At 28.4% G+C, this 25,799-nt stretch overlaps 1 protein-coding gene across 1 annotated transcript in view; it reads left to right on the top strand.

Moving 5' to 3' along the window:
• LOC136080014 (uncharacterized) overlaps positions 1–25,799 on the top strand; it is a 134,933-nt gene that overhangs the window by 11,760 nt on the left and 97,374 nt on the right. The window contains exon 3 of the mRNA XM_065796652.1: positions 23,704–23,979. Coding sequence (XP_065652724.1) covers positions 23,704–23,979 — 276 coding nt within the window. The remainder of the gene's footprint in view (positions 1–23,703; positions 23,980–25,799) is intronic.

Raw genomic sequence — 25,799 nt, 5'->3', positions numbered from 1 at the left:
CAAAAGAAATATATGTATATACAGTGGTCGGCCATCACTTTAGGACCAGCTGTAATTTTTTGTAAATATCGTGTAAAAATAAATTTTTTGGCAAAAAGAAAAATAATGGTGTAATTTAAAGCTTGTTCCTTTATTTATAAAGTTATACTTGATGAAAAATAAACAAATAAAATTAAACATTTTGAATATTTATTGATTATTACGATAAATTATATAAAATATATATTAAGTATTAATATTTTGTAAAACCGCCTTTATTTGCAATAACTGCTTCGATTCGTCGTGCCATGCTTGCAATTGAACTTTTTATAGTTTCTGTCAACTCTGGGTTATTGTGCCAGATCCTGATAATATATTCCATAAGATCTTGCTTGTGAGTAAGAATTTATTTTCCGACATCTCGCTTTACTATTTCCAAAATGTTTTTTTTGGGGTTAAGATCAGGTGAGTTGCCTGGTCATGGCAATACATCTACTTTTTTCTGTTTTAAAAAAGCCACACCACTTTTTGCTGCGTGGCAAGTTGCACCATCATGCATAAATATAAGATTTTTGACATTTTTGGACTTCTTTTGAATTTTTTTTGACATTTTTAGACCAATCTGCCATTTAAGGAAGCAACTGGTTCTCCAGAACTTCTTTATGCTGGTCCTGCCTTTTTGTGCCAGCTACTTTGTAGAGACGCCCTGCTCCTTGCGCACAAATGACAGACCAGATTATTACTGAAGCTGGATGCTTGACTGTTTCCACAATGCAGTCAGGATGAAACTTTTCGTTTGTACTTCGACGAACAAAAGCTGTTTTGTCCATCATTACTTGAAAAGTTGATTCATCAGAGAAGCAAATCTAATATAATGCTTATTTTAAATTATAATATTTATGAATATATTTAAAATATTTTACGAATATGAAGGCGAATAAAAATACTTTTTCCCAATCCTCAACAGACCAGTGACAATAGTTTTGAGCCCACTCAAGTCTCTTTTTTTTCATGAGTGAAGTCAGTTTTGGTTTATTGGCTGGGCGATGACACATCAATCCATCTTCCGTCAGCCTTCTGCGAATGGTCCGGTCTGATACATCTATAGCAGCTTCATGGATAAGCTTAGTCAATACATTTTGTGGCTTTTTTCTGTTTTTCAGGCATATATTCCGGATAATACGATCCGCTCTTGGTGTTGTCTTACGTTTAGAAGGTGGTCTCCTTGGGCCAAACTCTTCCCCTGTATCAATTTTTTTTCTCACTCGCATTACGGTTTGGTGAGAAACCTTTACAACATGTGCAACTTTTCGCTGAGAATAATTTGTATTCTGTAAAAGACATCCAATTTGACAAACTTTTGTTGGTGTCATATCACATTTTTTACCCATAGCTGAAAATTTAAATTAATAACTTTAAAAAAGACTAATATTTGGTGTCTTCGTATAAACAGGAAAAAAACATAAAATCCTTTATTTAAAATAATTGACTTACTGATTATTATTAAGTTAAAAAAAAATATTTAATTAAATAAATCACAGATGCTTAAAATTAAAACAATTCATATTTAAACTTCAATCAAACTAACTACTAAAAATAACCTTAAATTGTCTAATATGCACCTAATTGATTATGACAGGTGATTGCTGACAGCCAGAGTTGCCAATTGATAAAATTTTTATTAAATATTACTAAGAATAGAAATAACTTGACAAGTAACAAAAAAAAATATAATATTTATTTTCTCATATGCGGGTTTAAGCAACATATTTAAAATAAATTGTAAAAAAAACGTGTGGTCCTAATGTGATGGCCGACCACTGTATATTTCACAAGAAATGTTTTGAACAAAATAAAGATTTTACCACTACACCATTAACACTTAAATTTGAAACTAAACATTTAATTGATAAAAATTTCTTAATTAACTAAGTTGCTTTAAATGACTAACCTACAAAGTTTTGAACTACATCAACAATTATTTTAGAATGCTCAAAAAATTTTTGAAAGAAAAATAAAGCAACTTGTAAACAATGTAACCGTTACCATATAAGCACACAACATTATAATGGGGATATTATATCAAAGTTTTCCTTCTGCTTTGCGACATTTTAACTTGAGGCTCGTTTTGCTGCAGAAACCTTCACCTACCCCAAATTATGTATAATATATTAGGTAGAGAACTAAAAGTATGAATAATAAAGTATTGTCAAATTAGTTAACCAAAAAATAACGTGTTTTGAAAATTCAACTCAGAATCTAATTGCACATTAAAACAAGACATAAAGTAAATGAAATTAAAATATTGTTACTAATTAAAAAAATAATACAGGCATACATAAATAAATTTACTCTATTGGTTGACTTTTAACTATCCTATAAAAGTTATACATTAGGCGTTATTATTTTAAGTTTAAATAAAAGACTAGAAAATCTTAATTTATTTTATTTAACTTAATAGGCTACTGTCCCTACCAAATGCACAGTGGATGTATATGCACTATTTGCTTGCTCTCCCTTATCAGTCGATGTATACTTTGCTGCATCTATCTCTAACCCTACCTCAGCCAACACCATCAGTAGATATATGTACACTCTCTGCATGCTCACCCTAATCAGACTATGAATGTACACTCCACTGCGCTGAAACATAAAAAAAACAATAAAAATATAATATAAAAATTAATAAAAATCAAGTTAAACAAACAAAATTAAAAAAAATTGAAATAATAATAAAAAAACGTACCAAACAGTAAAAAAAAATTCTGAATAGGAAAAAAAAAAGTTCATAATTTTCAGCAAGTTTTATAAGAGTACATTTTTATTATATTTTAAAAAGTTATTTAAAATATTTAATATAGGAAAAGACTTAACTCGGATCCTCTTATGTAACAAAGTTAGATCATCACCAAAAACAGTAATTTTATCTCGTTCACCTACGTTCTTTCATAATTAAATATATAAAATCTCGTGTAAGCTTTATTTCTTCTGTCAATTTATCGTGCTTCTTATTATTGAGTAATTAACTTTTATCTGAAACACTGCTTGTTTTGTTTTTTTAATTTTACATTTTGTTGTTATAAAAACATTCTCAGTTTTAAACTTTTGATAGTGATGTGAGTTTTAAAATAAGTTTATCAATTTAAGAAAAGTTTTCATTGTCTCTACAATCCAATTCTGAAACTCAACTAATTAGTAGAAGTAAAGTAGTACTAAATAATTATTTTTGAAGCTGCTTAATAGAAACAAATTTTTGTCTTCTTGAAACATATTTGGTGCCATACCAATATATTAATTAGTTAAAAAAGATTTGACTATTCAACTTTTTTAAATGTTCAACTCCAGGTTTTTAAAATAAGAACATGCCTGTAAACCTAGGTCTTGGTCCAGTTTAAAAATAAAGATACACAAATAAAATATTTACGTGTAGCAGGAACCCGATTGAGAAAAGCAATACTTTTAAAAATGTTTATACCGCATCAGATCAAAATGAAGCTGAAAGAAAGTTTACTAAGGAACTTATTATTCATAGAAATGCACAAAATCTAGATTTAACAAAAGTAGTTACTTTGAATAAGCTCTTTCGTTATGGTATTAGAGCGTACAGAGTAAAAATGTGCAATTTAAAAAAATATTGAAGTAAAAAAGAAAAAAAAAATGTTGAAGAAAAAAGTAAAAAAATATGTCAAATAAAAAGTAAAAAACAGTTATAAAAAACCACATCTGTCATGTTAGTATACCAATCCAACATTGTTAAACAACAAATATGAAGACTTAAAAATAAAAAACCACAAGTTATGATGGTAAGTGAGATATGGTGGACAGAAGCTATTCACTTTATAGAAAAGATCGTAGACAAAGTAAGGGTGGCGGTGTTTTATTTATGTTACCAACAATTTAAAGTCATATGAAATAATTTATGAAAATTTAAATGCGTAAGATGGTATTGAAACAATATGGTGTGTATAGAATCAGTATTGAAAGGTATTGATAAAATAGAATGAATATAATATAGGTAAAATACTACAAAAAAATGAATCTGCTCCACTTTATTGCTTCGTTTACTACTTTTCTACCTATTTCTATGTATACTGTCAGGTCAGGTTATCCTGCTACTGGTAACATGTAACCCAGTACAACCTGCTTTATATCCTGCTGCCTTGTAAGATATGCTTTTTTAAGCAAAGGCTAGGAGAAGTCAACTTCAACTTTAAATACCCCCTACCTTGGGGGTGTTTTAAGTTGGTTATTTATGGATAATTTAAACAAAAATTACTGATACCAAAATAAAAGTTTACCAAGTTCTCAAAAACGTGTCAGTGAAACAACAAATGTTCTAGACTTAGTATTATCTAAATTTTGCAACAGAATTTATATGTTAGAAAATATACCACCCTTTGGTAATTTAGAACATAGCCATCATGTATCGAATTTTAAATATGTGTAACTAATAAAGTTATCAATAATCAGTAAGTGACCGGGGCCACGGCTAAAAAAAAGATTTAGTAGGGGTAGACAGCCGGGAGGAGAAAAAAGTTTATAATACTTTAAATATTATAACTTTATATTTATAATTTATTAAATACTGGCGTATGTTTATATATTTTTAAAATCTAATTTACATCCAACAAGATTGCAAGCAACCACTATTAAGTTATGAGTTACTTTAAAATAGAGAATAAGTAAAAAACTAGAAAATGGTTAACTCAAGACTTGAAAAGTTATAAGTTGTATATAAAAGAAAAACATGAAGATGGCTAATAGATATAAGATTTTTTTGATGTGCAAGGAAAGAACTAAATTAATAAAAGTTTTTTTATAGCATGAAGGGACAGATAAAGTAAAAGAATGCAACTTGTAAAATAAGAAACAAGTAAGTATGATTTTTTGTTTATCGTAGTAGGGATAATAGCTTGTTTGATTGTATTTGTAGAAAAAAAAAAAAGAAATGCAACCTTACAACAATGATCATGATTGTATTTGTAGAAAAAAGAAAGTAATGCAATTACATCAATTACATTACATCAATTACAATTACACAATTACATTACATCAATGACCATAATTGTATTTGTAGAAAAAGAAGGAAATGCAACCTTACAACAATGAGAGAATGGCTCAGGCTTAACAGATAATGCACGTCTAATTTATTATTATTTTGCTTTTTTAAGTTAATTCACCTCCCCAAGGCTGAAAACGCCACTACAGACGAGGAAGCTGCTTAATTGTGGTTATTACCCTCTCTCAACTATATAATTCAAAAACACGAACCTTGACAACCAAGGCCGCAGCTCAGAGAACCATATTAAGCGCGGTACTACAAGGGAGGAGGTGGGGATCGAACTAGGTACCTCTCGCTTATAATACAAGTGCGCTATCACTACACCACAACCGCATTACATTTACAATGTGCTTTTGAACTTAGTCTGAGAGTATGAAGGTTGTTATTCATCACTATAGGAATAACTGCATTATTGCAGTAAATAAATGAGTTTTGTTGTCTGACAAAAATTGCAGATTTTAAATCCAGAATTTAAATCCCTAAGCCACAGCAAGTCTTAGGCTGTTACAAAAGAGAGGTCAGATTAAAAACCAGCTGCTTGTTCTAAGCAATCAAAAAGTAATTTTTTTTTTCAAGACAGTAGTATAAATTTGAGTCGTCAAAAAAAGAGCCACTTTAGATATTAAATTTTTATGAAAATTGATAATGTAGATAAGAAACAATACAGGAGCAAAGAGTTAAGGGTAACACAAGATACCTTGTGGTACCTTTTAAGTTAATCAAAATAAATAAGAGAGTAGGCCTTTAAGAATAACTTTATTAGTGCAGATAGTAAGAAATAATTTAATAATCTCAAAGTCTTATATAAAGAAACTAATAAGAGAGTGAAGACTAATTGAAGGATAGTTGGAAAGGTCCAAGTATTTTCTAGAGTTTTGAAAAATTGGAACCACTTATTTAGCAGTTTTTAAAAACTAAATACAGAGGAGAAAATAGCGTCACTATGTACTGATCAAATATTTTGTAAATTTCTAAGCAAATTTGTGCGGTGCATCTTTTGTATCCACACTTATATAATTATTGTTACAAGCAACAACTTTTTAGATTATGATATAGCATAATAAAATTGCAGTACATTTGATAAAACCATAAAATGAATAATACTTAATATTTGTGGTAGCAAATAGAATTAGTCTCATCAATAATTATTTTCAGTTTACTTGTTTGTTTTGATCTGGTGATACGCATTTGTGACTTTTTGTGAGTTTTTTATTATTATTTCTAAGTTAAACAAAGACTGTGAAATCATGGCTCAAAATAATTTTAACATTTGGGTATTGATACCTAAGTTTGAAACGAGACGTGGTAAGCGAATAACGAATGAAGTATATGCAGTAATCAAAGCATGTAAAGATACAGACTTATCTAACGGGAAATTACAAAGAAAATTAAGAAATCTTCAAAAGTGGTAATAATTACTTCAAGATTAGCGTTAATTATGGAGCTTATAAGCAAAGTGGTGGCAAGCGTAAAATTGATAATCATACAAAACGAGTAATTGAACGTCGTGCTGCTGCTCAGCACAAGAATACATCTTAAATTGTGTTGATTTACGATTACCTATAACTGTTGAAGGCGTGAGACAAATCTTACATGAAGGTCCAAACACAGTTCGAAAAAGCGTAAACCAAGACCAAAACTTATTGTTCGTCATAAAGAAGATAAATTACAATTTGCAAAAGAACACATGTCTTCGCGGGAAGTGTAGCATCAAGATCTCTTTAGTGATGAAAAAAGGTTCAATTTAGATGGTCCTGATGGCTATCAATATCTCTGGCACGATCTTCGAAAAGAAAAAGAAACTCAAATGAGTTGCGACTTTGGTGGTGGAACTAATATCGTTTGGGGGGCTTTTTTCTTTGCTGGAAAATAACCACTGGCATGGATTTCAACAAAAATGAATTCACAGGACTACATTGACTTATTAGAAATTAGTTTGCTAGAACATAGTGAAAAATTGATGGGTCAACGATTCACTTTTTAACTAGACAATGCTGCTATCCATAACTTAAAGCTTACAAAAATATTAGTTTAGAGAAAAATATATTAACGTAATGGAATAGCCCGCATGCAGTCCAGGTCTTGACCCAATTGAAAATTTATGGGGAATACTTTCTAGAAAGGTTCATGAAAATGGTAAGAATCCGAATCCGCATTGGAGCTGAAAACTCCTATCAGAAAGGCTTGAAATGAAATACCTAAAGAAACTATCCAAAATCTTGTGACTTGTATTTCAAGTTGCAAGTTTAAAGTCATTAAAAATTTAGAAAGCAATACTAAATATTAAAAGAGCGTAAAACAAAACATTTTATGGATTTTCTGGAATATAACGTAAGTAAGGCTAATTCTATTTTTTCCGCAAATTGAATACTTTGTATTTTTTTTCCATTTGTAATTAAACATATTAATTTATAAAATTTTTAATTGTAGTAAAAGATAATTAGAAGTAGGATAGATTTAATAATTGTTTAAATGCCATATTTGTTAAATTAGACTGAAAAATAAAGGTGAGGCTAATTCTATTTTCTCCGCAGTATTATTAAATATTATATAATTAATAAGATTAAAAGTGAGAATTACTTTAGTTAATGAAATTGTTGAAGAATAATTAAAGTATCAAGATCCTAACATCTGATATAAGATGCAAGATTTAGTAATCTGAGAATAACAGAGCTTAACATCAGACGGGCCTTTTTTAAATTGGCTTCTTGAATTAATGCAAGGATATTCTTTATTAAGAGAGATATTCTTCTAAAAAAGATGAAATAAATAATTAATAATGCAACTGCTAAAGATGGTAAATATAAGCTTCGAAACTTTTAGTCCAGAAGAAATAAAAGCTTCTGAGATGCACTCTATGCATACATATTATGGATATAAACATATATGTTCGCTATTTATTTAGATGCTGTCATACAATATCCTTTCGTATTTAGATAAACTTTAGTATATATATGGTATGGTATTTGCTGAAAGAGGAAATGATGATGATGATGATGATGATGATGATGATGATGATGATGATGATGATGATGATGATGATGATGATGATGATGATGATGGTAATGATGATTATGTGTTTATAATGATGATAATGATGCATATATATATATACAAAATATAACATGAATTTTGAATAATAAAAATATATTTTGGGAAGAATAAATGTTTGTGCAGCCGGGGTAACAAACCCGGCCCTAGCCCCGGTCCGGCTATATTTCATCAAACCCGGTCATATCTCAATCCCGGTCGTTTACTACCAATTGTAGAGACTATCAAACAAAATATCTTTTCATTAAAGGTAAATATAAAGAATTAAATAAATACTTTAATAATTTTAATCGGGAAGAAGAGTTTGAAACCTTGTGAGTTGATGAAAGCTATTAAGGTTAATTAAAAATTTATGAAAAAAGGTTGAGAAATGTTTATCACTCAAATTCAACAAAGCAACCAAAACATTAGAAAGATAATATAATAATTGTTGACTAAAAACCTAAATTAAAGTTAAGCCTTAAAAGGAAGTTACGGTACAAAATCAAAGCTGCAGGTTTTAAAAAATATAGATGATATTAAAAATTACAACAATCTTAATAAGATACAAAATCAAAGCTGCAGGTTTTAAAAATATAGATGTTAATAAAGATTACAACAATCTTAATAAGATATTAAAAAGAGATATTAAAAAAGCAATTATGGGGTATGAATCTAGTTTAGTAAACAATCAAAATCAAATACTAAATGTATATACTCTTATATGAACAGTGAAACCAAATTAAAAAACGCTTTTAGAGCCATAAGAGATACAAATGGTGATTTTACAACACATGGTAAAACAATATGCAATACATTAAACACATTTTTCATTTCAGTGTTCATAATTGATAATAGCAATAACATTCCATTATTTGAAAAAAAACCTTTCTAAGTTGTCAAAATCAAAAAATCCAAAAATCAGTAATTGAAACAAAACTTAAAAAACTAAACATAAATAAATCAACAGGTGTTGATAAAGTAATCCAAGAGCAATAAAGGAATGCTGACAAAGTTTATGTAAACTATTAGAGTTAATATTTTATCAATCATTTAAAAGTAAAACTCTACCAGACTAATGATTACATACAAACATAATACCATTGCATAAGAAAGGTGACAGACTTGAATCCGCTAAATATAGACCAGTTTCATTAACATCAATTGTATGCCAAGTCATGGAAAGTATTATCAGAAATAAAATAATGAAATATCTTAACAATAGTAGTTTAATTAGAGTGTATCAACATGGTTTTGTGGAAAAAAAAAACTGTTGTAAAAATTTACTTGAAAAACTAGATATTGTCAGTTAAGCGTTTGAGAATAACCTTCTAGTTGACATTATATTTCTAAACTTTGCTAAGTCATTCGATACTGTGCCACTTGAAAGATTGTGTATAAAATTAGCTGGATATGGTATTATGATGTTGAACTGATGTAGAGCTTTTCTAAAAAGTTGGTTTTAACGAATTATACTTGGAGAAAATATTTCTGAATGGACAAATGTTGTAAGTGCTGTTCTCCAGGATTAGTACTTGAACCATTATTATTTATTTTATACACTAATAAAAAAATAAAAAGTAAATATAAAAAACGAATATAAACTATATGCAAATGGTAAATAACTAATATCTATACTAGATCATAACAGTAGTACAAAAGATTAACAAGAAAATCTAAATAAAATGGTCTAATGGAAAAATAACTGGTTAATAGAATTTAATTATGACAAGTGCAAGGTTATGCATAATATATTGTAAAAAATAATCCTAAAAACAAGTGCTTGATGCTCAACAATTCTAAAAATAAAACTTATGCCCTTATACTAACAAAAACAACTTTAGAAACAGATCTAGGCATATATGTATTACAAAAACATATCAATATGATTGAACATGTCCAACAAAAAGCAACTCGAATCCACAATTTAAAAGGTTTAAATAAAATTAATCTTTAGATATTGAAAAATAGAAGATTGAGGGCTGATATAGTGCAACTATATAGGTTTATGAATAACTTTGATGTAATTATTTGGTCCAATCATCCTATGTTTCTAAAAAATTCTGTTACAAGAGGGCACAATAAAAGAGCACGTAGACAACGAAGCAAAAAAAATACGGTAGGCATTATTTTTTCATAAATAAAATAGTGGACATATGAAACCGTTTACCAAAAAATGTTGTGGATGCAAAAAACTTAAATACATTCAAAACCCATTATAAATTTATATAAAAAAATGTGGAAAGCTGTTACAGTCTGACATCTACTGTTGTTAGACTCTATACATTGTAATGTGTATCAAAGCTTGTTAGTTTATTTTACTTATTTATTTTAACTTTAAGTAAATATATCAGCAAATATATATGAAAAAATAATAATTATAATTATAAAATTAAAAGTATGTATAACAAAGGATCTATATCTGTTTAAGCCTAACATACGTATATGCCAAAATGATACATATAACGCATAATATTACATAAAAATTAATCAAATCGTATAACATATACAAACATATAAAGAAATCAATAAGGTCCTAAGAATTACTGACTTACTAATTATAAATTAAGTATATTGCATGGACAATTTAGAAAGTGCAAAATGATATATCTTCAAGTAGAAAAAATGCACATCTTGTACTAGGGTTTGACCTTTTTTGCGTGATAATCCGAGAATCATCTGCAATAACAGAATCTAATTGGAACTACATATTTGATGAATTTTACTGCATTTGTTTTTTGTTTTTAAAACTGCAATATAAAATTATTATAATATGATAAAGCTAAAATAAGTTAGAATTAATTAAAAAAATATAAAAACTATAACATAAAATGTAATAAATACAACAAAATGTATTTTTCTTTGTTTGTAATCACAAACGCTTCAAAAAGACTTACTGTTAAAAAAAACATTTTGAAAACGTAACTTTTGTTTGGAAGTAAGCTATTTCTAACACCAAAATACCGCCACCATTGTATATATATATATATATATATATATATATATATATATATATATATATATATATATATATATATATATATATATATATATATATATATATATATATATATATATATATATATTTATATCACTAGATATACTCAATGGTAACAAAACGTATTAAAAATACCCGCTCTAAGGCGACAAATGTGTTACGGCAACTATTTGTTGTCACCATAACGTTTCTGAAACATTAAGGTAACAACAAAATCATCTCTAGGGCTCATCAAGTTTAAAGCCTTAATTAGCTTTAGTTATCTATTTAAATAATTTAAATTTTTTTTTAACGTCAAACTAAAATTTATTTAGAAGATATGAAAAATGATGTTTTGAGAGCGTTTATTGCATAAAACCGTAAATTTGCATTAAAATACCGTATGGTTACAGTTTGCGCTTTGATAATTTTAAAAGGTTTTTATTTGTGTATATCATAATTTTTATGATTAAAAAGAATAATTTAGGAGTTATTCAATTATATTTAATTATTTTCCAAATTTATAGCACGCAGTGTGGGTACAAAAATCGCGACTGAAAAATATAGACATTTTTCTTACTAACCCTCTTATTCTTTTCTTAAGGCTAAACACAAAACTTTACTTTATACTGCATTTTGTAAGGCTTACGTCTTACTAACTTATAATCATTCCTTTCGCTCAATCATTCATTTATTAGCTATTTAATACCATTTAACATTAAGTGTAATTAACTAAATTGCATACATAGTACTGTGAATATGTTTCACACCACTTGTTTAATCAGACGTACTTACTCTATTTTTCCTATCATGCACATTTTATAGCTGAAACCAATTATGTGTGTAGTATGAATTGCACACTCTAACATCTCGTACAATGTCTGTCCGCTTTCTTTATGCTATCTATCTAACTTAACATCCTCTGACTTTCACTTTAACTTAATTCGTTCTTCCTAAACTCACTTAATTTTGGTCAGCGAAGCGGGTGATGATGCTCTTTAATGAGCTAAACTTGTCTTTGCTGGCCTGGTTATGTGGCCTCTATATGGCAATTAGCTGGAGGAGGATAACCCACAGTACCTAATATTTATCTTATATCATTTTTTTAAAGCGTTCTTAAATTTAATAATATATAAGAAAAGTTGAAAGAATATATTATTTTGAAGAAATAAACAAAAATGATGAGGAAACATGAGTGGTTTGTTTGTTTATTTATTATTACGATGTGTCATAATAAATACAGACCAGGCGTTCATCTAAATAAGAAATGAAAATAAAATGGTTTAAATTGATTTGGGTTCAAACTCCTTCATTTAAGTTTTTGACAGTATAAAAAACAGTCATAGAAAGAATTTAGTACAATAATGATGAGTTAAGGTGCATGTTGAAAAATTTATTTTTTATAAACACGGTCAAACAAATAGTAAAAAATAATTTAACAAAGTTATTAGTTTCCATATTTAGATAAATTAAATGTTTGTTTGCATTTTTAAATGTTAAGTTTGCATTTTTAGATTAATTAAATGGGTAAAATATCTTTAAAAGAGAGACAAAAAGTTATTGTGCCTAACGAAGAAGATTACTTGCAGCACCAAATTTCATCCTAATCAGGATATTTGAAAACTGCTGTTACAGAAATCATTGAAAAGTTTAGAGAAACTGGTTTCCTTGAAGATAGAAAAAAAAAGTGGTAGACCTTTTAAGCTAACAAAAGATGGTAATAAATATTTAAAAACCCTTTTTTAAAGAAATAGAAAAAAAACCATCAACAGAGTTGGCAAAGGACATTAACACAGCAACTGGGAAAAATGCCAGCTCTTCTTGTATTCAACAACACCTACTCAAATCAAGATTAAGAGGGTGTGTTGCATTTCGGAAACCATTATTACGGCATGGTAATAAATAAAAATGACTAAAATATGCAAAGCAACACGAAGATTGGGCCCAGGAAATGTTTAATCGGGTTCTGTACACCGATGAGTCCAAATTTGCATTTTTTGGAATAAAATGATAATATGATCGATGAAGAATTGGAGAAGTCTATCAGCTCGAGTGTTTAAACCGTTGGACTGATACGCTTCTCCTATTAAACACGGAGGAGACTCTTAACAATTTTGGGGCTGTTTTTCTTTATCAGGAGTAGGTGATATGATCATAATAGTGGAGCTAATAACCGGGGAACGTTATATGGATATCCTGAGGCACCATGCTGTATCATCTGAAACGAGACTAATAGGTCGCAATTTTCTTCTGCAGCATGACCCAAAACATTTTTCCCGAGTGGTAAAAATTTATTTCTAAGAAATGGCGGAGGAAGGAGTACTGGGTGTGATGGCCTGGCCTCCCCAGTGTCCAGATTTGAATATAAATGATACATTTGGGATTACCTAGACAGAAAAAAGGTCAAACATGCTCCCCGAAATGCTAAAAAACTTTTTAAAGCACTTCAAAGAGAATGCCATAACATACCAACATACCCCAAGATTTTGTAACTAATTTGTATGAATCTATTCCCCGGCGATTATCGTCAGTGATTACGGCAAAAGGAGGACATAATAGATGTTAAGAGTTTTTTATGAAGTTTGACATTAAAAAGTTTGTTTTTGACCATATTTTGTGTGAAATACATGTGTTTTAAAAAGCTTATAATATAGAACTACAAACTTAAATATTATAAGAGAATTCTCCGGGATTTTTTGAAAAAATGTAAGTGGTCTAAAACATAATTACAATACTGTATTTCAACATTTTTATGAACAGTTTATAAAATACTTATTATAGAAATTTTCAGAATAGTTTCCTAATAACAATTTTTATACAGTGAGTTTTTATAGGATATGTTATAGGTTGACTTTCAAAAGCTGCAAAGTATTTTCATCAAGTTCTCGGATAGTTTTGCAGTACGAGTTTAAAATACGTCCTTATTTGTTGCTAATCTAGAAAATTTTTTGGCATGATGAATACAAAGTATTTTATAATCTTTATTACGGAATTCTTGTGCATCTTCTGAAAATTGACCAAAAGGCAGTACTGCAAATGTTTTATGACACTTTCTCTGTCAAGTAAAATTTTGTGCATTGAAGACGGCATACCGTACCAGCTATAATTACTCAAATAAATGTGGGCAATTTCTGTATCATATGTTCCAGAACTTTCTTCATTTATCTAACACCTGAGGAAAGAGCTTGTAGAATTATGCAAAGTCGCTTAATCAAATTTTCATTTACTCCAGTGATTTTAAAAGAGCATCTTGCACTTTAGAAAAATCTCCTAGCAGTATTACCGCCATTAGTATTATCACTTACTTGTTCTGGTTTGTTGATAGTTAACCCTAGCTGCTCACAAAAACGTTTCTGTATCAAAGTCTTTTTAACTTTCTTTTGTTCTTTTTTTTCTTCACTTTTATTTTGTTTGGAAAGACAGGTTGTAGAAACTATTTAGTATCATTTCCATACACCAAATACAGGCATACAATGTCACAATCTGTATTAATGCAAACTTTCATTTTCAAGCCTAGCAGTCACTTTAGTCAAATCATTTATTTGTTGTAGAGTAGCTCTACATATTGTACATGTAGACGCAGGTGTATTCGTTAATACCTGAGCCGCTTTTTCATCTATCATAGTTAAAATTGTTTATACTTTATTTGTATTCTTTTACAGCTTTTGTTAATCCTAGGTGGCTGTAAATAGTATATTTGGCTATTTATATCATCTATAGCAACCTTAGTTTTCTTAGGAGTCTCTTTGCAAAATTCTATGCATATTGGTCGACATTAAACGTACAGACGAAGGAGCAGGGTTTTGCCAAACAGCTGCGCCAGTTACCTCATCAACTAATCTGATCGACACCAAAGAACTACTAAATAAATTTGAATCAGAAATAAGTTCAGATTCCTCTGGAAGTTTCTGTTTATACTCGCTTTGGCCAGAGGAGCCATTACAACCCCATTTATGACACATAATAAAATGTTTAGGCTTAATAATGTCCACGGAATCTATAGCCAAAATTCTAAATACAGTGTGATCAAATAAATCTTGCTGTTCCCTAATTTTTGCATGTGTGCTCGTAATTTATATTGCAGAAGATGTTGGATAGCTAGTCTGTTTAATTTCTTACAATTTGTTATATGGTAGATATAAGGAAAAGTTTTTTCGTCTGTCAACTTACTCAAGTATAAATATTGTGCTTTAGTTAAATCTAAATCAATAAACACACTGAGTGTTTCTTCATCCTTCTGTAAAACGTTTGTATATTCCAAAAACTCCAAAAATAAAAAATCTTTTTTTCTTTTTTCGGCAATCCTTAATGCTTCCTCAAGCTTTGTTTCTATTTCTTCTCCTATTGAACGTAATGCCTAAAGATATGTACTAAAGATGTGCTAAAATCCATTTTCCTTAAGTAATAAGGAATGTTTTCTTTTTATACTGATCTCTGACAAATCTTTATAAGACATGCACAGTCTTACACGTTTTTCAAATGATATAGATGGCGTGGGGTCTGTTAATGCAATTTTCAATTTCAGCAAAAATACATTATATTTAGAATCTAAACAAGTGCTGTTTTTAGATTAAAAAAAAAAAAAGTTTCCAATTTTCGCGACGCTTTAATCCATCTTTCATTAAACTACAGAATAATGTGCCTTTGAACATCACTAACGATGAAAAAGACGATATCCTGAGAAACTTGATAGTTTTTTTTAAAACTATTGATTTTGTCTTAATTAACCCTTCTCCATCAATATAGAAAAGTAACAGCTTGCGTTTCCCTAACCCTAACCCTAACCCTAACCCTAACCCTGAAAAGTAACAGCTTGCGTTTCGAACACTTAAAAATTGTCATTTTAAAAAGAAACTGAAGTATTTGATTTTCACTGTCAACTTGTTTCAGTGATGTAAATTTTTTAATTCTTTATATATTATTTTTTAAATGATGCAGTATTTAAAAAATGCAAATAATATTTTTGCCACAAAATGCAAATGGAATAGAATGCATGCATAGGGGACTTTACTTTACATCAAAGGAGGTGATTTTCAAGTTATAGTCAGTTTTTTGTGAATGTAGTTGGCTAGTTGGGTCAGTTTTAGTTTTGAGATTTTTTTTTGTTTTTTTTAAGAAACCAGTCGGTACTTTTTAGGGATTGTTCCCTCGCCCCCCTCAATTTATTTGTAGAATCGCCTCTGAATGCATTTCCATAAAAATTAATTCTCAATAAAAAATTTACAAAAAAACTTACGCAAAACTAATGCTATAAACAGATATAGTCTAAAACTACGATAAAAATCGGTTTTCTGTTTTCTGACTTAAATAACTTTTTTATCTATAATTTTGAAAATTGCACATATCCGTACCTGATTTTTAATAAATCATTTTTATAGACACATAAGCTACAAATCAATTATAAAAATGAAGCATGGGGAAGCGTGAGTAACTGCAAAAAATATTGGTGAACTTTGAGATTTTTTATTTTCAAGCTTATTTTATAGCTCAATTAATTATTAGTAAAAAAAATAACATAATTAAAAGTATGAACCTGATTAAAATCTCCATAACATGATGCTTTCAAAAATGTATAACACTTTATACTTAATCATAAAAGTTGTATATAAAATAACTTTTAAAGTGATGAAGCAAATAAGTTTTAATTGAAGATTTAAAAAATTCTAAAACAGTAGGACTTCAAAAGTTATCTTTTTACATAAAACTAACTGAAATTGTTGCAGTACCGGAAAGATTAACTATTAAACTATTAAAAAAAATTAAGATTTAAATACAGTAGTCAAATCGAAATTTGAGGAAAAAACATTTATAACGGGTGATGCGAAAGTTATCGGACAAATCCTAATTTCATTATTTGAGCATAATATATAGTTTTTGTGGTTTTATGCGTAGCCATAAACGTTCTATAAAATATAAACATTATTATTTGAAACACAATTATTTAAAATGAGTTTAAATGCAGCTGAACGAGAATCTTTTCGAAAGCGACTAAAAATGTTTTTTGTAAATAAACCTAATATAAAAAAACAACAACCGTAAATCATTTTGAATAGGAAGGATTTGCTCGAAGTACAATATATGATAACCTAAAAAGACTTAAAACTGTTCAATCGTTTTCTGATAGAAAGCACCCTGGTTGTCCGACATCCTGGACCAGAGAAAAGAAAGCCGAATTAACGAGACTTGTCAACAATCAAAAAGAGGTCAGTCAGAGAAAAATAGGTATCAAAATCGGTGTAAATCAATCGACAATTGGTCGTCAATTAAAAAAAAAGAATATTAAATATAGAAAACGTGAAAAGACTCCAAAATACACTATAGAACAACAAATAAAGGCAAAGAATAGAAGCAGGAAACTAGTTAACCTACTCTATAACACAAAATCGCTTCTAGTCATCGATGGCGAAAAATAGTTTTGTTTTGCAGGGGACAATATGCCTGGAAATTCTGGATACTACACAAACAACAAAAAGACATGCCCCAAAAGTGCTCGTTTTATAGGAAAAGAGAAATTTCCGAAAAAATTATTAATGTGGATAGCCATATCTGACCGTGGCATGTCCGAACCATTGTTTCGCACTTCCAAGGCTGTAGCGATCAATTCATCAGTTTATATTAATGAATGTTTAGAAAAACGACTTTTTACATTTATTCACAAGTATCATGGAGACTTTAACTATTTATTTTGGCCGGATTAAACAAGTTCTCATTATTCTAAAAATTCTCTAAATTGGATGGACCAATAAGTTTATTACGTTGATAAAGAATCCAATCCCCCAAACGTGCCTCAAGCACGACCGGTTGAAAATTTTTTGGGACATTTGGCACAGAAGGTTTACAAGGGAGATTGGCAAGCTTCAACAGAGCAAGTTTTGATTGATGGCATTAAACTAAAACTACAACAAATTGATTTAAACTTTTTGCAGTCGCATATGAAAGGCGTCAGAGCAAAATTGAGATCAATTGCAGATGGTGGTGTTTTTTCATATAAAAAATAATATACTTTTATTAAAAGATAAATGCTTTATTTAAAAAAAATATAATAGTAGTTTGTTTTTTTATTTATAAATAATTTATTTACGTTTTTATTTTGTCCGATAATTTCCGCACCACCCGTTATAACGCTTTTGTAGTTTTATTTTCCACAGTGGTACTAGGAGCTATTATCGTGACTATACCGTCAGATCATGTAGAGCCACGATTGTGGCTTTAAAGGTGTTCTCTAGAACTATGACTTGTTCTGCAAAAATGCCCTTTCATATATTTAAAAATGGCACCATCAAACAAAGCACATTTTCTTTTAATGCTTTGGTATATTGTTTTTGTATATTTTGTATTAATGATGAGTAACAGCGAAGAAAGTTTTACAGAAGAAGTAAGTTATACAAGTGAAGAATATTTAAGTAGCAGCGATGAGTAACAGCGAAGAAAGTTTTACAGAAGAAGTAAGTTATACAAGTGAAGAATATTTAAGTAGCAGCGATAATAGCTTTTTTGGTGAAGGCAAAATACTTTTTGCTAAAAAGTTTTATAAAATATTATCTAATTTAGTTATATCACCAAATTTAAGTGTTAAAGTTTTTATTTTGTTGGGGTTAATGATATTTAGATTTGTGGTTTCCTATTGTAGAAGATGACAATGGCCCTGATGTTTTTTCTTTAACTGGTGTACCAGGACGCGAACATGCTATTTCCTTAGAGTCAAAGCCCATTAACTATATTGACTTTTTTTTACAAAAATTTCTTTTAAAAATTTGGTAACTTATACCAATCAGTATGCTGATGAATGGAAAAAGTATTCAACAACATTTGAGGTCCCATCATTTGTCGATAGATCATATATGGATAAAACGGTGTATGGATAAAACGGTTTTGTTTATAGTAATTAAATTAAATTAAAAAAATATCCATACATGATTGGTGTATGTCGATAGATCATGTATAGGTAAAACATGTACGGATAAAATGACATCCATTGTCGATAGATCATGTATGGATAAATCCGTTGTGCCCTCTGATATGACCGTTAGAACTTCTTGGGGCACCTAAATATTAAAAAAAAACAAAAAAGCAAAAAAAAAAGAACAAACAAGGAAAACAAGTCCTTTAGAAATAAAGTTGTTCCTTAGTGCTTTTAATAATATGGGTCTCTTCGAGAAAGCTATTATTAAACTGTATTGGGATACTAGTCACTCTTGTGCTTCCACTCCTTAGTTTGTTACTCAAAACAATCGTGATCGTTTTCAACTTTTGCTTAAGTTTATTTTCTTCTCTAATATCTCTATTCCTAATGAACAACAACTAAATAAGACTTATAAAATTCAGTATTATTACCCCAAAAGAAATTGCTATTGATGAGAGCATGATTGGTTAAAAGGGAAAGTCACTACATCTCCGCCAAAGTAAGCCAAACAAGCGTGATTCTCAGTTTGGGATAAAATTACAATGGGTTTCAGACAGCACCATTGGCTTTTTGTCTCCTTTTAAAATTTGCAAGGGATGAAATAGATCCAGATGAAACAACTTTTTCTCATGGTATGGCACTTACAACTTGGTTTTTTGTCTTTTGCGTTAAAACTTAGGTATTATCACTTAGGTAATGATAAGTATTATTCTTCTCCAAAACTGCTATTGGATCTCTACCTACATCAGATAACAGAAACAGGCATAGTGAGAGTAAACAGAAAATGTCTGCCAGAAATCTGCCTTAAATCAAAATTAAAAAGCAAAGAATTTTTCCGATTTAGAAAAGGTCCGATGGCAAACCAAGATAGTAAAAAAAACCTGTATTACTGTCTACTGTTGCCAAAGCAGGTTTCACTGAATTGCGTAATAAAAGAAGTAGATTAGTTATGAACCCAAATGATGTTGCTCTTTATTATCAAACCATGACATAAATAGATTTGAAAGATGCACAGCTTTATGTGTACCTGTCAGTGAGTAAGACAATGAAGTGGACTATAAAAGTTGCCTTTTCTTTTTTTGCAGAGTTATTCTAAACACCTACTTATTGTATAAACTTAACACTAATGAACGTAACCCTATGCCTAAAAAAAGTTTTATGATGGCAATTGTGGAAAGTTTAGCTAAAAGGTATCAACCAGTAAAAGTAGTAACAAATAGACAAACATCTAAGGAGAGGGAAGTGGCTAGAAGTACAATCGTACTATATTAACTTCCTCAATACACAGCAATAAACAATCCTTTATACAGTCAAAACCTAGTCAAAAATAGGTCAGGAAAAAAAAAGATGTTGATAAGCACCAAACCCGTGTCCGCACCAGTTGGCAATGTCAGTCATGTTGTGTTGGACTGTGCCCTGGATGTTTTTCTAGTTATCACAAAACAGTTATGAATAAATAAATCGAATTTTTTAAATATTTTAAAAAACTAAAAAATTAAACTAAAATTCAAAATATATTTTTTTAAAACTTTTATTTTTTAAGTTTAATATCTCCATACGGCGTTTAAGTTTATTCACGCGCTAAAAGGGTGAAGGTTTTCCTTCAAAAAAAAAAATTATGTTAAGTAACACTTTTTTTTTGTGGGGGGAAGTGTGATAATTTTAATTTTAATAGAATATGTTTGAAGGAACAATTATGATATGAGTGAAGTTGTTATAACGCAAAAAAAACATTTTTGTTTTTGAAAAAACAACAATGCTGTCTTGTATTATATCTTTCGCGCATGTCACTGTAGAGTAGGTTTAGGTAAAGCCGGCGGAATGATGGGTAGGGAAGTATGGAGTGAGTGACACCCCTATTAGTGATTTTTTATTCATTTAGTCGGCAAACTTAACCCTTTTAGACTAGTCAGTCAGTAAATGTAAACCCTTTACACAAGTCAGTCAGCAAATTTAAATAGTTATCCGTCAAATTTCGACTCGGCAGTTCGCAAGTATATATATATATATATATATATATATATATATATATATATATATATATATATATATATATATATATATATATATTCTTATGGTTATAACATAAATTTTAATAATCTATTTTTTGTTAACCCTTCTTTTAAGATTTGTTTAAAAAGCAAAAAATAATAGAGAATTAGGTTCCTAATATTGTCAAGTAAGGTAGCTTTATTTTGTTTCACACTTTTTATATAAACTTTTCTACAACGAACCTTTAACACAGTCCTTTAATTAGGTTGGTTTTACTTCCGATTTCGGCAAATAAAATATTGTTTTGGCAATTTTTTTCTGCCAAAAATTGATACTTAATAGAAACAGAAACCATCTTGATCGTAATCACCAAGGTGATAAAATTATTGATGCTTTTCATTCATATATAAAAATAGAACAGAAATATAAAACAACATATCAAATATGGCCAACATATTCAAACAAAATAACATATCTAACGAGAAAAAATGCACAAATTTTTCCAAAATATAAACATTTTTTTTGAGATGAAATTAAAAAATCTATATAAAAAAAAATTATGAAAAAACATCATATTTAACATAAAAAAGTATAAAAAATACTTATAAAAGCAATTTGAATTATAGCATTGTCTAATTATTATAAAGCTTTTTCGTAAATGCTATAAAGTTTAACGAAGCTTTATATTGGCTATTATATAACAATCAACATTTAGAACATTCCTAAAATTCTGATATGTAGGAACTCTTAAAGTTTAGTCTAAAAAAACGGAATTTGACCCGAAAATGCAACAAAATAATTTTTGATAACACTTATTACGCATTAATAACAAATAAATGTGTTTCATAATCTCCTTAGTTATTTAAGAACTCAAAATTGTAGATAATGAAAAACAAACTTACTTTGGCGACGTTGTTTTACTTTCAAGAAAGTTTTAAAATATATTGTTGCTAGTTTTAATTTACTCTTTTTAAAAAAGCTGCACAAAAATAAATAAGCACAAGAAGATAAACCTTTATGTTTTATTTTGAAACTGAGTTATTGAATTTTTTTGAATGATTATATATGTGTTTAGATTATTTGTAGTCAGTTTTATTAATGAAACGATCCATTAATTATTTTTAAGGAAAGACAACAACTTGAAAGTAAGCCAAGACATCTATCAACAAAAGATCACAAAATTAAGGAACAGCATATCGTATTACAGTAAACTACCAATAAGTCATACCTCCAAAGGACCAAGAAATTAGCTTTTTAGAGAATATTAGAGTTATTTGGGAGTGTAATCAACAAATAAAGGCTCAACTGAAATTTCAAAAATAGTTTAAGTTATTAAGGGTTATCGCGAGTATATTTTACACATTTTAAGTACTAACAGCATTCATACAAAAATACTCTATGTATAAAAGCTATGTATTCGTTTATTTTACACATAAACCTTGTATAATACATATCAACACATAACATATCACACAAATAACCATATCATATGACTCATAAAAATACTTGACAAAAATTTTAAATTAAGAACATTTACAACTATCACATTATTTGTTTAATATTTGATCAATGACATACTTTGTAATACATGTTTATCAAATTTAAAAAAAAAAATTAAAACGACTTCATTATGTATCACACAACTTTTTCCAAAAACATATGACTTTGTGTTTTAAAAAACCGAATATTTCAAATTATCAAACTCTTAAATTATTGGGGAAAAAAAATGTGTAGTACATAACGAAGTTCGTTAAAATAAATTTTAGAATATATTGTGTGAAGTATTAAAATTCAAACCCAAACTTTAAATGTATAACAACATAATGTTTTAATGTATTGTAGACAGTTAGCAAATTATACTACATTATACCACATTTATTATACTATTTATTATAAGCAAATTAAATAATACTTTAAAAAAAAACACTGAAAATAGCAAAGACAACTATTTCATAATTTTAGTTTTATCATCAACTCAAAAATTTCTATTGTAAATTGCATAGAAGGATTCTTTCAAACTCACGAGTCTCATGGTTTTAAAGATAAAGCTGTTCAAAAAAAAGTATATATTTGCGTGGTTAGAAATAGTTTGCCATTGCATGCCTTTCCTTTTCACGACTACCTACGCTACAGTTAATAAAAAAATTTTTAAAATGTTATCAAAAGCCTTTATTTTAAAATGCTAATATATTTATGAATATGGTATATTACAATTATTCATCATTCTTAATTTTTCGTGAAATCCTATTTTTATATGAAATAATAAAGGTTTTATTATATTTAAGTATTTATTTTTATTATAAATAAACACATATTTTTTATTTTTGAAAAAACTTAAATAAGGAATTTAAGATACAAGAAAACTCAATGAAATTTTACTAACTTTACTAAACTTTACTAGTTTTACTAACTTTTTATGATTATATTACACCATTTTTTCTTTATATTTTTTGCTTAAGACCACTATTAGAAAGGTAGCCTCATTTTTCAATCTAATTTTTCTTTGAACTTCTTCAGATAAAAAAACTAATAATTTCTATAACTATTAGATAAGTTTGAGTTAGTATTACATAAAATCAGATACTATCTGTTTATTATTAGGTAAATACCTTTAGAACAGATTTTTTATACCACTTTGCTTTTTTTCAATTTGCTAAGTTAAAGAATGTTCAGCATTAAATTTAAAATATAATATTTTAGAATTTGTTTAAAAAGATAGTATTATCACATTGTATGATTTTTTAAATTACTCTATTTTAGTCGTAATATGCGAACATGCATCCATGTTAATAAAATGCCCACTTAATACATTGATAAAGGTTATTAATGCTTTTTATGGTCGCAGAAATAATATTAATTGTCCACCTCCGTATCCTAAAAACAGTTACAACTGTAATAAAAACGTCACTTTGTTGGTTCAAAATTTATGTGACAGAAAAAAGAGTTGCATTATTATATCAAGTAATGAAATGTATGGTGATCCCTGTTATACAAATAATAAATACACTGAAGTTGAATGGACTTGTTATGAAAATGGTAAGTGGTGTATATACTTTTTTTCAAAAGACTTTATTTTAAAAATATTGCCATTATATAGATTAGATTAATAGGAAACTTCAAAAAAGAGAAAAAAGAACAGGAAAATGGTCGGAAGAAGAATTTTATTTCTGTTAATTTTTTGAGTCAAAAAGAGAAAAGAAATTTCTTAGATAAATGCAAGTTTTTGGAGCATAGAGGAACAGTTTCAGTTAAAGAGTGCTCTTTCTTTAAATGACAATATTTGCAATAGGGTTTTTAAATAGAACAAAGGTAGTTTGCTTGAGTATCGAGTATCTTAGTATTGGTTAAAAAGATATGTAAATCTACCAATAATGAGATAGAAGCTCATGCTTGGCATCTCTACTGCATTCAATTTTGCAACAATAACGTTTACATTATTGGCTATATATGGTAAACTGTTAAAATACTAAAATCTACCGTAAAAATGCAATGCTGCATTTCCTAATATATCAATAATAATGCAACTTATATAACCTAATAAATTAATAAACAATGCTTAATTCCCTATATTTAAAAATTTACGAAGCAGTTTATATATTATCAACATAACGTAAATATAAACAACATATTTTTTCTAAGATAATAGTTTTCATTTGGATTTATTTCAAACTTGTTATTAAAGTTTATATAAGAAAAGTTATTGTTATATCCTTATATAGAAGTGAAATGCTAATATAAATTTATTTCAAATGCATCCATCATTATTTATCTTTTAATAAATTTTAAGCTTTGTTCTCGCATATCTTTAGAGTGAATAACTCTGCAAACATGTTTTTGTATCACTTTTTATTTGTTATAAATTCCATAATTTTTATTTAGGTTTTAATGGTTGGGTACTTTATTCGCATAGCTGATAAAGCAATAAATCAGCTAAAAATGTATGAGTTTGAGGCTTTGCTTTTTGAATTTTGAACTTGTTGCATTATACTTACAATTCTGGTGATTTTAAACTTGATATATTTGATTTGAGGAAACCAGAAAATATGTTCATTAACATGAATTTCTAAGTACCAAACACTACGGCGTTTTTTTCAATTAATTTATTATTTGAGATGAAATGAGGCAAGTCAAGGTGTTGATTTTCTTCTTGGTTTTTTTTATTTTTTTTTTATGAAACAATATAAAGTCCATTTTTTCCACTTAAGTATTTAGTTTGATACGTCTAAGCCAATATTTAATTAGTTCAAATCGTTATTCATATTAGCATCTAATTTATTGATATATTAACAAAAATCAGTGAAAAACATGAGTTATTTCAGATATAAGGAGGCCTAACAAAAATCAGTTATACAAATTAAAAATAGAAGTGGACCAAGAATTATTAGAGGTATAATTGGGGGACTCCACATAATACTTTTATTAATGCACATCGAATATTGTGCACGTTTACATTTTATTGGTAAAATAGCTTTAAATCTAATAAACATTTTCATTCAATATCACAAAGTGCTTTAGTTTATCTTTGAGGGTGATGTGGTTCACCGTACCAAATGCTTTTGATCCGGTGTTAATTTGAAGTCGATAAAATCTCCAAACGTAAATAAGTTTTAATAACGTAAAATATTTATATATATATATATATAGATATATATATATATATATATCTATATATATATATATATATATATCTGAATTTCTTGCTTCTAAAGCAAGCGTTCAAAACAATGCGCCACTGTCGCTTATTATATTTGTAAACAGGAATTATTTTTACAAATTTATTTACATCAGGAAAAACCTCAGAAGTTAGCTAGGTTACCAGGTTAATAAGAACTTTAGTATATGAATTATAGATCTGA

The sequence above is a fragment of the Hydra vulgaris genome, chromosome 05, assembly GCF_038396675.1.
Source record: "Hydra vulgaris chromosome 05, alternate assembly HydraT2T_AEP".
NCBI lineage: Eukaryota > Metazoa > Cnidaria > Hydrozoa > Anthoathecata > Hydridae > Hydra > Hydra vulgaris.
This window is presented reverse-complemented; position numbering and strand designations above follow the sequence as displayed.